Consider the following 16,866-nt stretch of genomic DNA (forward strand, 5'->3'; position numbering starts at 1 on the left):
AGAAAGGTAAAGTGAAGCCAAGTCGCCAATATCCAATGAGGGAGGTTCCTCCAATTTGGCGCGAAGCAGTACAACGTGATGATAATGCTGGTATTGCAGCTGCTCCAGCACAGTTCCAAAGAGTATGGATACATATTCCATGGAAGCGAGCAGAAGTGTTAGCAGTGAAACAGGCCTTGCCAGATCCGCGTAAGAATCCAGCCGGATATTACAAGGAATTGACACAGACAGTTGAGGCTTGTATAATGAACTTAGCCGATATTGATATGTTGTTTGGTAATGTAGTTCCACAACCAGTATGGGCTAAAATTCGTAGAGAAGATCATCAGGCTGCTTTAGGTGGTGATTGGGCAGCTATCACTGCAGCAGATGCTCAACAAACGGGTGGTGCGAAACCCGAACCCCTAATTGCTAATCTTCCTGGCAGAATAATAGATTTAATGAAGACTCTGATGCCAGCATTGCGTGTTAATTGGGATAAATTATCCGCATGCAAGCAGAAGAAAGACGAAAGTGTCTCTGACTTCTTCACGAGGTTCGAAGAGACTTTTGTGGATCATAGTGGTCAGGACATGAGCACTGAAGGAGGACAGAGATTGTTTGTCGATAAATTTGTGCATAATTTGTTACCTGAATTATGCAATAAATTGAAAGACTCAGAAAGTGCGTGGGCTGTATCTACGACAGCGCAAATACTTGCGACAGCACAGTACTACGAAAATAGGGATAAAGAGGAAAAGGAGAAATCAGAGAAGAAAACGAAAGATTTAAAGACTAAAGTTCTTTTACAGCAGGCGTATCCGCCTCGCACGAATCAGACTAATATGCAACAGAATTCGTATCAAAAGACAGATTATAATTCGACCAGGCCTCAATACCAGTGGAATCAGTGTGCGTACTGTAAGAAAGAGGGTCACTATAAAAATGATTGTCAGATTTTAGCGCAAAATAATGCGGCAGCAGCTCAGAGAGGTCGTGGTGGTTTTGCACAGAATTCTAGAGGACGAGGACGAGGTGCTATGCCTCCACAAACAAATGATCGTCACTCTAATCACTTTGATCAACGAAATGTACAGTCAGCTCAACAGAATAGATCTCAGCAATATCTTGTTGAGGATTATTGTGAAGTTGAAGAGGGATTTCAACAAAATGGGTACTAGGACAGCCATGGACAGAGAGAGGGAGTAGTATCAGTTCCAGTGGATCAGAGTGGGCCTTATGTCGCAGTAGCAACATCAGGTGTAGTCGAACCGTTTCTGTTGGATACTGGTGCCGCAAAAAGTTCTATCATGCATGCGAAACTCCCTGGCGCACCTTTGTCTGGCTCAACAAATGTTTCCGTAGGTTTTTCAGGCGCCCCTGTGTACAACCCGATATCTGGTCCTTTGTCTATTTCTGTTGGACCGTGTCAATTGAAAGCACCCTTGATTTTGACGACAGGTTGTAATGAAAATCTGCTTGGTTTAGATTTGTTAAAACGACTATATGCGACATTGTACTGTTCTCCGGAAGGAGTACAGCTTACTTTGGGTAAAAGACTCACCTCTCCGATGTACTTGTCAATGGACGCACTCCCGCCGGAGCTACGTTCACTCCCAGATTCTCTTTGGGCGACTGGTCCCAATGATGTAGGTCTACTAGAGATTCCACCGTATGTAGTAACTTTGAAAGCGAATGTGAAATTTCCAAGAATTCCTCAATATAAAATATCGAATGAAGGTGAGCGTGCACTCTTATTGATTGTGCAAGATTTGATTAAAAAAGGTGTGGTTGAAGAAACGCGAGGAAATGTTTGTAATAGTCCTGTATTACCGATTTTGAAACGAACTGATCCTACAAAGCCTCCAGTTTATAGGTTTGTCATAGACCTTAGAGAAGTTAATAAGATTGTAATTCCACAGTTTCCTGTAGTGCCAGACATTACTGCCTTGCTAACATTGATTCCCGCTACAGCCAATTGGTTCTCAGTCATCGACTTGAAGAATGCCTTTTTCAGCATTCCGATAGCCGAGGAAAGCAGAGATATTTTTGGCTTCTGTCTAGGAGGTCGAAGCTTCAGATTTAAACGCGCTCCACAAGGCTATTGTGAAAGTCCATCCATTTACAGTCAAGCTTTAAAAAGTCAGTTAGATTCTTTTGTCCTTCCTCCAGGCTCTGCCCTAGTACAGTACGTAGACGATCTTTTAGTGGCTGCCGATGACAAGGAAACTTGCAAAGCAGCTACAATTTCACTATTGCATCATTTGTCTAATTTGAATCATAAGGTGTCACCTTCCAAAATGCAATACTGCTGCCAAGAAGTAACCTACCTAGGTCACCTCTTATCAAAGGAGGGAAGGAAGTTGACCCCAGAAAGAATAAAAGCAATTACGCAGATGAGTGTTCCACGCACACAGAGGGAAGTACGTGCCTTTCTAGGTATTACCTCTTACTGTAGGCAATGGATCCCAAATTTTTCACTTTTAGCAAAGCCATTGGTAGCTTTGACTGGGAAAAATGTTCCGAGTCCGGTGCCATGGTCTGATGAATGTCAAGAGAGTTTTACTGAATTACGAAAAGCTTTGTGTTCAGCTCCTGTATTGGGCACACCTGATTACAGTAAGCCATTCACGCTCTACGTTCACGAAAGAGAAGGTTGCGCGTTGAGTGTCCTGACGCAGAAGTTTGGTGATAAACAACGCCCTTGTGCGTATTTCTCATCAACATTAGATCCGGTAGCTAGAGCATTGCCTAGTTGTTTGAGGGCTACAGCGGCAGCTGCGGCTTCCATTCGACAATCTGCTGGTTTGGTGATGAACAATATGCTAGTGGTCATGGTTCCTCATGCAGTGGACACACTCATGAACCGAACGAAGACACAACACCTTACTAGTGCGAGATTATCTGGTTACGAGCTGACGTTATTAGCGAGTCATATTCAGATCAAAAGATGCAATGTATTGAACCCAGCAACATTGTTGCCGACTGATCAAGAGTCGAGTGATTCTGAGCCACATGACTGTTATTTCAAAACGGAGGAAGAGACAAAAGGTCGTATCGACTTGAGGGATACTCCCCTATCCGACCCGGATGGTACGCTGTATGTGGACGGGTCATGTTTTAAATTGGAGAATGGTGATGTGACTGCTGCCTACGCGGTAACGACTTTGAAGACGATTGTGGAGACTGCAAGAGTGAGTCAGAATTCTGCCCAAGCTGCAGAGTTAATAGCTCTTACGAGAGCGTGTGTTTTAGCTGAGGGAAAGAGAGTGAATGTGTTCACAGATAGTCAGTACGCATTTGGCGTGGCCCATAGTTTTGGCCGGTTGTGGAGAGAAAGGGGTTTCATTACGTCCCATGGGACTAAGATTCAACATGGTCAGCTAGTTAACGACTTGTTAGAATCTCTAACCTTACCGACTGAAGTTGCAATTGTGAAGTGCAGTGCTCATAAAGCAATCACGGATGATGTTGGTCGGGGAAATGCCTTTGCTGATGAAACCGCTAAACAGACAGCTAGAGACATGATGAGTAGAATGTATGTTGCTACGTCTGCAAGATGGATTGCTGAGTCTGGAATGTGTGAAGACACAATGGAAAGTGTGAAAGAGATTCAGAAAGAAGCGACTGAGGAAGAGAAACGCGTATGGAGAGAAAGTACGGGCAAATTGGACTCGAATGGATGTTGGATCGATTTGACAGAACAGCAGCGTTGGATGTTGCCTGATGCGTATGTGCTTGCAGTAGTGACGATGGCGCATGGAGTGGCGCACATAAGTTCTAAAGGGATATGTAAGATGTTAGCTCCGGTTTGGAAGAATGAGGGAATCAGTAAGTGTGCAGAGAGAGTGGTGAAAAATTGTATGGTGTGCTTGATGCATAATCCTGGCAAGGGAACTCCAACTCCAGCTGGTCATTTTGCTCCTCCTTCCTGTCCCTTTGAAGTAATACAGTTAGACTTCATTCACATGGAACGCTGCAACAATTTAAAATACGTCCTGGTGGTAGTTTGTGCTTTTTCCAGGTGGATAGAAGCATACCCACTAAAGGACAACACTGCTTTATCAACTGCCAAAATTCTTCTCAAAGAATTTTTTCCTAGGTATGGAATGCCACGGATTGTATGGTCAGATAACGGAAGTGAGTTTATAGGGAAAGTTATGCAGAGTGTGTGTGCTGGTCTAGGATTGAAACAAAAATTTCATAGTGCGAACCATCCCCAGTCAGCTGGTCTAGTGGAGGGTTACAATGGCACCCTCAAGCTTAAAATAGCCAAAATACAAGCATCCACAGGTTTGGCTTGGCCAGACGCACTTCCTTTGGCCTTGTTATCAACGAGAGCAACAGTGCATTCTAGAATAGGGCTTTCTCCATATGAGATTGTATTTGGCCGCCCGGCAAATGTCTGGGGTGTGCCAAGGCCTAAACAATTCTGCTCCATTGAATATCCTATGTTGATAGACTACCTTTACGACTTGACTGCTAAATTAAGTCTTATTCATCAACAGGTTTTTGATGCTTTGCCAAAGCCTCCGGAGAGTCCAGGGCATCAACTGAAACCGGGTGACTTCATAGTGGTCCGGAACTTCGCGAGGACAAAGAATCTTCAGCCTCGCTACATCGGCCCCTTCCAGATCCTGCTGGCAACGAGGACAGCTGTACGTGTTGCTGGCCGGAAGAACTGGATCCACGCTTCTCACGTAAAGCGTGTTCCACTGCCGCTGCCCTACGACGACTGGGTGAAGAAGGGAATTGGTGCCTCCGAATCTGAAATAACTCCAAAATTTGTCCCTTTCAGCGATGCCGATTTGATTTCTGACACTTTGAAACTTGACTCTCCTCCTGAAAAGACTGTTTTGAACATTGAACATTTGTCTCCAGCATCAAAAGAAACTTTGCCATCTGCGAACGTAAACTCTGCAACAGCTGCTAGTGATACACTATTTTCCGATCAAACAGTACCAGCAAAGAAAAGATACAACCTTAGAAGCCATAAAATGAACTAATAAAGCAGGCAACTGCATATTGTGATTTTGATATTTATATACATTGGACTTTTTGCTTTTCAGCCAGGAAGTTTGCTATTGTTTATTGTTTTTAATAAATTGCCTTGCCGTCTGGGTAGCCGTAGGGTCGTGGCTGTGTGCCTAGTTTGAATTTGCAGGGGTCTGACACAAGGTCGATCTTTCTGTTAGTACTGGGAACTCCCAGGGCTGACAGAGGCATTTTCATCTACGTACACATCATCAGTGGTCGCGAGCGGATTGTAGAAGATGGAACTTCCTGCGCTGCAACGAGAAAATGTGATTTATGTTCGCAGAAACAGACTAAATAGAATTCTTCACAGCAAATGTTTCTTGATGCAATGTGCCATTACATTTTTGATTGTTTTAGCAACATTGGTGGGTGGAATTGTCTTTAGCATAAATTTGATTTTTGTGCCAGTTTCTACAGTGCCTCCCCTTGATCCAGCTATTTCTACTGTTTCTTCTATACACTCTTTTCACTCGTTTCCTGAACATGAGCAAGCTCGACGCTCAGAATTCATTAATAATACTTTTGTACAGCTCTTGCACCAACACCAACTGGTAGTTAACACTACAGACTGCTGGGTGTGTGGCTTGATACCTCACACTATGGATAAAGGTATTCCCTATTTGGTTTTACCTTACAGCTATAATGGATCATTTCAGGCCTTCCAAACCATCTTTGCTTATGCCCTTGAAACCTATCCTCCACGTCCACCACGTTCCACTAAATATAACTCTGCCAACAAAGCTTTAGTCCAGGGAATTATTGACATGATCAAGGACGTCAATAATACTCCATCTTACCCTAGAGACGAATTGCGAGTATATTTAAGTTGGAATACTTCAGAGTATCGCCTTAGTTTAGGAGAAAGCAAGCGTAAAAGCTCAACTCCAATCTGGGTCGTACCTCACCGAGGTCAGGTCTGTTTGCAAGGTAATGGGAGAAATCCGAGAGCTCAGCTAGGGAGGAGTGAGTGCGTAGAGACTTATGTGTTTCCGGCTAACTCTTCCCCTGCCTTCCTTACTGCTAGGGGTACCTACTTCATCTGTCGAGACAGAGCTTATACATGGTTGCCTGCTGACTTTTCAGGTTCATGTTATATTGCTCGATTGTTGCCTCCGACATACACTGCTTCACCGGATTACCACAGAACAAGAGTAGCTAGAGGTGTTTTCAGTAAGGAAGATACCGCTGGTCAGGAAGCTGGAGACTTCTTCAAAGGCTTCCTTCCGTTCTGGGGGCCAATGGCCAATAGTAGAAACATACGCCAGCTAACACGGGTAGTTGAATCTACTATTACCGAAACTGCTGGTGCCCTTAGCAATCTGACAGCTGAGCTTCAGGCGGATAGACTCATGACATTGCAGAACCGTATGGTTCTAGATGTTATACTTGCAGATCGAGGTGGGGTATGCAGAATGATCCAATCGAGCTGCTGTGTCTTTATTCCTAATAATGCTCCAACAGTTTACGAGGCGATCTCTAAGTTGCACAAGATTTCAGACTCCATACATGTAGACAAGGGAAACTGGTCCTTCATGGAGTGGGTTTGGACTCTAATCTCAGCGTGGGGATGGAAGGTTCTAATGGTCATTGGTGTCATCTTAGTATTCCTATTCTCATGTTGTCTGATTATCCAGTGTGGTCCTGCTCTGTGTAGTCTTTTTGCTGCAACTTGTTTTAGGAAACCACCTGCGTTTGGAGAAAAGACACGAGAAAGGATGATGATACAACAACATGTCACTGACCTGATGAACATAGAACTAGATTCAGACATAGATTGAGTAATTGCCTATGTAAGGGCAAAAGGAGGGTCTGAGGTTCCGTGACGGTTCCGTGACGACTTGAACCCGTGTTTTCAAGTTTGTCGGAAATACATAAAATTAGTATCAGCGAACCGCAAATGATCCATCTAGTATATCCTAGTGTTTTCGCTACGCTACGAGCAAGAGCACTCCTTCCACTGACACATTTCTGATATACACACGGCATCCATCTTAGATTATGGCCGCCATTTTGTGGTTCCTTGCCCTCACATATGCAATAGCCTCTGATCATTTCATTCACTTCACTTTGATTAAGGACACGTAGCCTTAGCCGGAGATTCACCTCTTACATGACACGTGCATCTTAAACCAGATCACGCTGAAGCTGCATGACTCGACAAAGGCTGCCTCCTCTGCCCGAGGCCAGCCCACCTGAACTGGTTTTCCTGTCCATTGTACCTGATCATGATTAGGCGGCCGAAGCCGGTAGCCTTGCCCATTTACAACCTACAAACATCTCTTATCCCGCTTTTCTATCTTCTGCACCTGGCTCTGCTCCTTTCCTTCTGGGCCTTTATTAGGGGGAGGTAACGAACTTTACGATGAGGCGGTCCGGCTCTTGAATGCAATATTGACAAGGGATTGTGATGGACTGGTGGGAACCCCTCTTCGTGATGTTTGGTATCAGATATTATCGACAGTTCCTGTGTAACGCCAAATATTTATTGTTTAGAGACACAAAAGGTTTGGGAATGTACCGACATGTGAAATATTTGCCTAGAGCACAATTTTTGGTATATAAGGAGCAACCCTCAATGTACAAATCGAACAGGCTCCTGGGTACTGACCGTGTGTAGTATCTATGACTTCTGTGTCCCTGCAGTAATAAACCTTTGGTCTTTGACGCCACCATCGAGAAGCCCGTGTTTCTGTTCATTTGTGCACCAAGGCAGGTGGGACTCCGGGGTCTTTGGGTGTTGTACCCTGACACCTCTGGACGGAACCAAAAAGTCCAGAACTCCACATTCACTGATTATCTTTGTAGTTCACTCTTCCATTCACTGATTATCTTTGTAGTTCCCTCTTCCATTCACTGATTATGTATGTAGTTCATTCTTCCATTCACTGATTATCTTAGTAGTTCACTCTTCCATTCACTGATTATCTATGTAGTTCTCTCTTCCATTCACTGATTATCTTAGTAGTTCACTCTTCCATTCACTGATTATCTTTGTAGTTCATTCTTCCATTCACTGATTATCTTTGTAGTTCACTCTTCCATTCACTGATTATCTTTGTAGTTCATTCTTCTATTCATAGTTCACTCTTCCATTCACTGATTATCTTAGTAGTTCACTCTTCCATTCACTGATTATCTATGTAGGTCTCTCTTCCATTCACTGATTATCTTAGTAGTTCACTCTTCCATTCACTGATTATCTTTGTAGTTCATTCTTCCATTCACTGATTATCTTTGTAGTTCACTCTTCCATTCACTGATTATCTTCCATTCACTGATTATCTTTGTAGTTCACTCTTCCATTCACTGATTATCTTTGTAGTTCATTCTTCCATTCACTGATTATCTTTGTAGTTCACTCTTCCATTCACTGATTATCTTTGTAGTTCTCTCTTCCATTCACTGATTCTCTATGTAGTTCACTCTTCCATTCACTGATTATCTTAGTAGTTCACTCTTCCATTCACTGATTATCTATGTAGTTCTCTCTTCCATTCACTGATTTTCTATGTAGTTCACTCTTCCATTCACTGATTATCTTTGTAGTTCACTCTTCCATTCACTGATTATCTTAGTAGTTCACTCTTCCATTCACTGATTGTCTATGTAGTTCTCTCTTCCATTCACTGATTATCTTAGTAGTTCACTCTTCCATTCACTGATTATCTTTGTAGTTCATTCTTCCATTCACTGATTATCTTTGTAGTTCACTCTTCCATTCACTGATTATCTTTGTAGTTCCCTCTTCCATTCACTGATTATGTATGTAGTTCATTCTTCCATTCACTGATTATCTTAGTAGTTCACTCTTCCATTCACTGATTATCTATGTAGTTCTCTCTTCCATTCACTGATTATCTTAGTAGTTCACTCTTCCATTCACTGATTATCTTTGTAGTTCATTCTTCCATTCACTGATTATCTTTGTAGTTCACTCTTCCATTCACTGATTATCTTTGTAGTTCATTCTTCCATTCATAGTTCACTCTTCCATTCACTGATTATCTTTGTAGTTCAGTCTTCCATGGACATTACCTGCTTAAAGGCTTGGAGCACATTGTGCGCTGTGGCTGTCGCGAGGAGGGTCCTCTTGTTCCCTTTATTGGCCTGGACGGTGAGGGACAGGCCGGCCACGAGCTGCACCCCCATGTCAGTGATTGTGACCCGGTCATCGACCACCGTCACCGTCTTCTCAGCCAAGATGGAGTCAGAAAGGGGCGAGAGAACCTAGAAAACAAAACAAACATGGAATCCTCATTTAGAAAGGGCAAGCATTTCTAATATTGATGGACGTTTCTGATTGCATGACGCGCCTGCAGATACAAAATAAGCATTGGCAGTTGGTATCACCTTTAACTTGTGTGCACCGACCTATTGGCAGTGCCCTTGAATTATGCAACTGTGGAGGATTACATTATGTGGCAAGGTTGACTAAATTATGAAGCAACAAAAAAAGTTAAATTATGCGGCATGAAGTGCCATATTTTTGGTAGTATTGACTCATCATGTTGCAATTTTTACATATGTTAATACTGTTTGGGCAAAGACTTCCCCTCAATGGTGCTACAGTGCCTCTCATTTATTTTGTGCATGTTTTATAAAGTCACCATCGGCTACATGTACGAAGATTTGATTTTACGATTTCCTAATAGTGAATTTGTGCGATTTCCTATTAGGAAATCACAAACACCTATGTGCTAATGTGCTCATTAGCCATTCCTAATGGAGTCACACTTGACTTACCTCTTTAACATTCCTGAGGTAGGTCTCAATTTGTGACCCATTGGGAATCGCAAAAACACAGGCATGGTGGCCTGCTGGGAACAACAGACCACCTTGTCTGTGCATGGGTTTAAATAAAGCAATGCTTTTTTTCAAATGCAGCCAATGTTTCTTAAAGGAGCACAGAATGTGTTTCAGAAAGAAAATATAATGTTTCACAATCATTTTTTAACAGTTAGCAGTAATCCCTGTTAACTTTGCTTGCTTAAAAAATGTTTTCACAACCTTTCACAAGGGGGAAGGGGTCCCCTGGGGACCCCTTCTTGTTGCGAATGGATTATTAGCTACTTGAAGAAGGCGGTAAAATGTGAATGTTTTGCCACCGCATTTGGGGTTCAAACATTCATACATAGCAACGCTAGTCGCTATTACGAATGGGCTCCTTAACACGCCCCTTCCTAATAGAGGATCACTGACCCATTTTGCGATTCTGGAATAGGTTACCAATTCACCAAATGTGTTTGGCACGTAGGAAAAGATAATCAGGGCCGGCTCTAGGCTCATGGTGGCCCTGTGCAGGGAGCGTAGGTGGGGGCCCCGGAAGAGGGGGTCCGGACCCTCATGGACATCGATTCGCCAAAATGTTATGGGTGACAAAAGCGACATGTCACTCCCTTTCACACCCAGTGACATCACAGGCGTGTCTAACCTTGGACTTTCGACGGCCTCTTATTTACTGCTTGAGGTGTTATGGAAAGAGCAAGAAATGGAGACAACAGAAAAGTAAACAAAGCTCCATGGGCCCTCTTTAGTTTCTGTTCTCTCTGTCAGTCAGTCTCTCTCTCTGTCAGTCTCTGTCAGTCAATCTCTCTCTCAGTCAGTCTCTCTCTCTGTCAGTCTCTCTCTGTCAGTCTCTCTCTCTCAGTCAGTCTCTCTCTCTGTCAGTCTCTCTCTGTCAGTCAGTCTCTCTCTCTGTCAGTCTCTGTCAGTCAATCTCTCTCTCAGTCAGTCTCTCTCTCTGTCAGTCTCTCTCTCTGTCAGTCTTTCTCTCTCTCTCAGCCAGTAAGTCTCCCAGTCTCTCTCTCTCTCTCTTAGTCTCTCTCTCTGTCAGCCAGTCTCGCTCTCTCCCAGTCAGTCTCTCTCAGTCAGTCATTCTCTCTCTACCTCAGTCAGTCTCTCTCTCTCTCTCCCTGTCAGTCCCCCTCTCAGTCAGTCTCTCTCTCTCTCTGTCAGTCTCTCTCAGTCAGTCAGTCTCTCTCGCAGTCAATCAGTCTATCTCTCTCAGTCAGTCAGTCTCTGCCTCTCTCTCTGTCTCTCTCTCTGTCAGTCAGTATCTCTCTACCTCAGTCAGTCAGTATCTCTCTACCTCAGTCAGTCTCTCTCTCTGCCAGTCAGTCTCACTCTCAATCAGTCTCTCTCTCTCTGTTAGTCTGTCAGTCACTCTCTTAGTCAGCCAATCTTGCTCTCTCTCTCTCTGTCAGTTTCCTAGCCAGTCAGTCTCTCAGCCAGTCAGTATTCAGTCTCTGAGTCAGTCAGTCAGTCAGTCTCTCTCAGTCAGTCATTCTCTCTCTACCTCAGTCAGTCTCTCTCTCTCTCTCCCTGTCAGTCCCCCTCTCAGTCAGTCTCTCTCTCTCTCTGTCAGTCTCTCTCAGTCAGTCAGTCTCTCTCAGTCAGTCAGTCTCTCTCGCAGTCAATCAGTCTATCTCTCTTATTCAGTCAGTCTCTGCCTCTCTCTCTGTCTCTCTCTCTGTCAGTCAGTATCTCTCTACCTCAGTCAGTCAGTATCTCTCTACCTCAGTCAGTCTCTCTCTCTGCCAGTCAGTCTCACTCTCAATCAGTCTCTCTCTCTCTGTTAGTCAGTCAGTCACTCTCTTAGTCAGCCAATCTTGCTCTCTCTCTCTGTCAGTTTCCTAGCCAGTCAGTCTCTCAGTCAGTCAGTATTCAGTCTCTGAGTCAGTCAGTCAGTCAGTCTCTCTCTCTCTCAACTCTCTCTCTCTCTCCATTCTCTCTCTCAACTCTGTCCACTCCATCTCCACTGTCTCTCCACTCTCTCTTCACTGTCTCTCTCTCCACTTTCTCTCTCTCTACTCTCTCTCCACTCTCTCTCCACTATCTCCCTCCACTGTCTCCCTCCACTCTCTCTACTCTCTCTCCACTCCCCCCACTCTCTCCCCACTCTCTCTCTCCACTCTCTCCACCCTCTCTCCCTTCACACTCTCTCTCTACTTTCTCTCCACTATCTCTTTCTCTCCGCTCTCTCTCTCCCTCTCTCTCTCCACTCTCTCTCCACTCTCTCACTCTCTCTCTCACTCTCTTTCTCACTCTCTTTCCACCCTCTATCTACTCTCTCCACCCTCTTTCTACTCTCTCTCCATTCCCTCTCCACTCTCTCTCCACTCTCTCCACACTCTCTCTCTGCACTGTCTCCTCCACTGTCTCCCTCCACTCTCTCTCCACTCTCTATGCACTCTCTCTCCTCTCTCTCCTCTCTCTCTTCTCTCTCTCTCCACTCTCCACTCTCTCTCTCCACTCTCTCTCTCTTCTATCTCTCTCTCCACTGTCTCCTCCACTGTCTCCCTCCACTCTCTCGCCACTCTCTCTCCACTGTCTCTCCACTCTCTCTCCACTCTCTATCTCCTCTCTCTCTCTCCTCTCTCTCCACTCTCTCTCTCTCCACTCTCTCTCTCCACTCTCTCTCTCCACTCTCTATCCAATGTCTAGCTCCACTTTCTCTCGACTCTCTCTCTCTACTCTTTCTCCACTCTCTCTCTCTACTCTCTCTCCACTCTCTCTCCCCACTCTCTCTCCCTCCACTCTCTCTCCCTCCACTCTCTCTCCCTCCACTCTCTCTTCCTCCACTCTCTCTCTCTCTACTCTCTCTCCACTCTCTCTCTACTCTCTCTCCACTGTCTTTCTCTCCACTCTCTCTCCACTCTCTCTCCACTGTCTCCCTCCACTCTCTCTCTCTCCACTCTCTTGCTCACTCTCTCCACTGTCTCCATGCTCTCTCCACTCTCTCTCTCTCCACTGTCTAGCTCCACTCTCTCTCCACTCTCTCTCTCTCTCTCTACTCTCTCTCCACTCTCTCTCTCTCTACTCTCTCTCTCCACGCTTTCTCTCCACTCTCTCTCTCCACCCTCTCTCCCTCCACTCTCTCTCTCTACTCTCTCTCCACTCTCTCTCTCCACTCTCTCTCTCCACTCTCTCTCTACTCTCTCTCCACTGTCTTTCTCTCCTCTCTCTACTCTCTCTCCACTCTCTCTCCACTGACTCTCTCTCTCTACTCTCTCGCTACTCTCTCTCTCCACTCTCTCTATACTCTCTCTCCACTGCCTCACTCCACTCTTTCTCCACTCTCTCTCCACTCTCTCTCTCCACCCTCTCTCTCCACCCTCACTCTCTCTCCACTCTCTCTCTCTACTCTTGCTCTCTACTCTCGCTCTCTACTCTCTCTCTCCACACTCTCTCTCCACTCTCTCTCTCTCCACTCTCTCCCACTCTCTCTCACAAAGTAGTGTGCGTTCCATGGGCATCCGCAGAAATGTTTCCGGGGGGGCACATTTTTAACTTCATCTCCATCCCCCTTGCACCCTTCTCCCCTCTGCCTTGCAGCACCCTTCTCGCCCTCCCCCTTGCACCCTTCTCCCCCTCCCCCTTGCACCCTTCTCCACCTCCGCCTTGCACCCTTTTCTACCTTGCACCATTCTCCCCTCTGCCTTGCACCCTTCTCCCCTCTGCCTTGCACCCTTCTCCTCTCTGCCTTGCACCCTTCTCCCCTCTGCCTTGCACCCTTCTCCCATCTGCCTTGCACCCTTCTCCCCTCTGCCTTGCACCCTTCTCCTCTCTGCCTTGCAGCCTTCTCTACCGTGCACCCTTCTCCTCTCTGCCTTGCACCCTTCTCCTCTCTGCCTTGCACCCTTCTCCCCTCCCCATGGCACCCTTCTCCTCTCCACCTTGCACCCTTCTCCCCTCCGCCTTGCACCCTTCTCCCCCTCCCCGTTTCACCATTCTCCCCTCTTCCTTGCACCCTTCTCCTCTCCACCTTGCACCCTTCTCCTCTCTGCCTTGCACCCTTCTCCCCTCCGCCTTGCACCCTTCTCCCCTCCGCCTTGCACCCTTCTCCTCTCTGCCTTGCGCCCTTCTCCTCTCTGCCTTGCGCCCTTCTCCCCTCTGCCTTGCACCCTTCCCCTCTCTGCCTTGCACCCTTCTCTCCTCTGCCTTGCACCCTTCTCCCCTCTGCCTTGCACCCTTCTCCCCTCTGCCTTGCACCCTTCTCCCCTCCACCTTGCACCCTTCTCCCCTCTGCCTTGCACCCTTCTCCCCCTCCCCGTTGCACCATTCTCCCCTCTTCCTTTTACCCGTCTCCCCTCTGCCTTGCACCCTTCTCCTCGCTGCCTTGCACCCTTCTCCCCTCTGCCTTGCACCTTCTCCCCTCTGCCTTGCACCCTTCTCCCCTCTGCCTTGCACCCTTCTCCCCTCCGCCTTGCACCCTTCTCCCCTCCGCCTTGCACCCTTCTCCTCTCTGCCTTGCATCCTACTCCCCTCTGCCTTGCACCCTTCTCCTCTCTGCCTTGCACCCTTCTCCTCTCTGCCTTGCAACCTTCTACCCTCTGCCTTGCAACCTTCTCCCCTCTGCCTTGCACCCTTCTCTACCATGCACCCTTTCTACTCTCTGCCTTGCACCCTTCTCCCCTCTGCCTTGCACCCTTCTCCCCTCCGCCTTGCTCCCTTCTCTACTTTGCACCCTTCTCTACCTTGCACCCTTCTCCTCTCTGCCTTCCACCTTTCTCCCCTCTGCCTTGCACCCTTCTCCTCTCTGCCGTGCACCCTTCTCCTCTCTGCCTTGCGCCCTTCTCCTCTCTGCCTTGCGCCCTTCTCCTCTCTGCCTTCCGCCCTTCTCCCCTCTGCCTTGCACCCTTCTCCCCTCTGCCTTGCACCCTTCTCCCCCTCCGCCTTGGGCCCTTCTCCCCTCCGCCTTGCGCCCTTCTCCCCTCCGCTTTGCACCCTTCTCCCCTCCGCTTTGTGCCCTTCTCCTCTCTGCCGTGCACCCTTCTCCTCTCTGCCTTGCGCTCTTCTCCCCTCTGCCTTGCACCCTTCTCCCCTCTGCCTTGCACCCGTCTCCCCTTGCCTTGCACCCTTCTCCCCTCCTCCTTGCACCCTTCTCCTCTCTGCCTTGCACCCGTCTCCCCTCTGCCTTGCACCCTTCACCCCTCCGCCTTGCACCATTCTCCCCTCTTCCTTGCACCCTTCTCCTCTCCACCTTGCACCCTTCTCCTCTCTGCCTTGCACCCTTCTCCCCTCTGCCTTGCACCCTTCTCCCCTCTGCCTTGCACCCTTCTCCCCCTCCGCCTGGACTCCAAAACGTAAGCTGATCACTTTCTTCAAACAAAATAATTTTGACCTAATAGACAAGCTTTTTATTTTTAGTAAATGCATGGCAGGTGCTCTACTATCAGTTTGCAGTTTCCATCCAGTATCCATATGTACTCTGGCTATACAAGGAAAGTGCCAGCATCCCAAGCCAAGGACACACACTAAATACTAAGAACTACCAACAATATATCGGCCAAACAAGGGTGGGCAGAGAGCACATCACCCTCACATGCATTCATGTTTTAATGAAGATGCTTTTCTCTCACAATAAAATTAATGTTTGTACAAATGCCATTTTGACACCTCTATGTGCTGTACATAACGATTGTCACTGTAACTCGGCTTACCAAACTCAGAGGGAAGGTTGACTTGGTACACCGCGAGAATAACAAGTGACTCGGAGGACTTAAACAGATGTCAGGGTGAGCGTGAAACGGACTACGATAAAGCAAGCAATTAAAATTGTATTTTGTTTAAAAGAACCATGACTTGTCGGAAAACACAGTTTCTATTATGTATAAAAGTTCCTAAAAATGTCACAGTGATTACAAACTATATTACACAGGCACTATGTTGGAGAAAGGACCTACAGGCTGTCTGAACAGAGATCAGATGATCTTCCCTTACTTGCAGGCCCCTTATCCCATTCCACCGGGACCTCTGTTTCACCTTTCAACAATAAAAATAAACTTACTCACTGTCTTGTTCCTTGTCCCAAACTTGGTGGCTGAGGAAGTGCTTATGCATCTGGAGCGTTCTTTCTAATAATTATAATTCACCATGGGCCAACCTGAGCACAAGGCACACAGCAGAACACTGCGTCTTCGCCACATGCCAGCATGCCAGCTCTCCACATTTACCGAGGCCCACTCAAGAGGGGTGTGCAAATCGCTTTCACTTTCGCATGCTAGACATGTGTAGTCGAGCGGGTGAAATCATCCAGAAAATGCTTTTAAAATGCTGATGTGGAAACACAGAGCCAGCTTCAACATTGTAATTGTGTCTTTAGATAACTTGTAGGGGAGGCAGGGAAGCAGTTTTTTAAGGGTGCCACAATCACATTAAGAGGTCCCCAGCCCATGTAGGCCCACAAACACTGACAACCCCCCTCCCCCACCCCTCACCCCTCACAGCCCTGGCCTCCTCCCTTCTCAAAGGAATAGTGCCCTGAGGAGAATGCACCATCCTAGGGCCCCCACCCCCTCCTCCTTCCGGGCCTGGCTCGTGGCTTTGACTGAAGAGAAACAATGGAAGTTGATACTTTGTTTCTCTTCAGTCAAAGGTCAGCAGCGCGAGGAGCAGGAGCGGCTAGGAGCAGGCTGCAGACAGCAGCAGCTGCTTTAGAGAGAGAGAGACAGCTCTCTACCGAGAGCTCAGCTGAGGGGCCCCCTTCAACTACTGGAGACGTGGCGGCCCCTGGGGTTTGGCGGCCCTGTGCAGGTGCACAGTTTGCACATGCCTAGGGCCGGCCCTGAGATACTTGTCTGATTGCAACCGACCAGAGTCTGCGAATCGGGCTATTTGCGACCGTACATGCGGCCCTCATTTCCTTGCAGATTGCATGTTTACCTCGGCCAGACCTTGCATTGCTCTGACCTTCTGTATTTTACTTTCTAGCTCAAACCTCTTGGTCTGTGTTTTCTATTTCCTTTCATTTCTGCACCTCTATCTGTGCCCGCCTATCTCTTTCTCTTCTCGCTGTGCCCCCCTTGTACTCTTTTCTGTTCCCCTTTGATAAATCAGACCTTTTACTCC

At 46.9% G+C, this 16,866-nt stretch overlaps 1 protein-coding gene across 1 annotated transcript in view; it reads right to left on the reverse strand.

The window, feature by feature from the left end:
• Positions 1–16,866, reverse strand: part of TMEM132B (transmembrane protein 132B) — a 454,814-nt gene that overhangs the window by 17,209 nt on the left and 420,739 nt on the right. The window contains exon 8 of the mRNA XM_086942680.1: positions 9,052–9,243. Within this exon, the coding sequence (XP_086798806.1) occupies positions 9,052–9,243 (192 nt within the window). The remainder of the gene's footprint in view (positions 1–9,051; positions 9,244–16,866) is intronic.

This window comes from Lissotriton vulgaris, chromosome 11 (assembly GCF_964263255.1).
Source record: "Lissotriton vulgaris chromosome 11, aLisVul1.2, whole genome shotgun sequence".
Lineage (NCBI taxonomy): Eukaryota > Metazoa > Chordata > Amphibia > Caudata > Salamandridae > Lissotriton > Lissotriton vulgaris.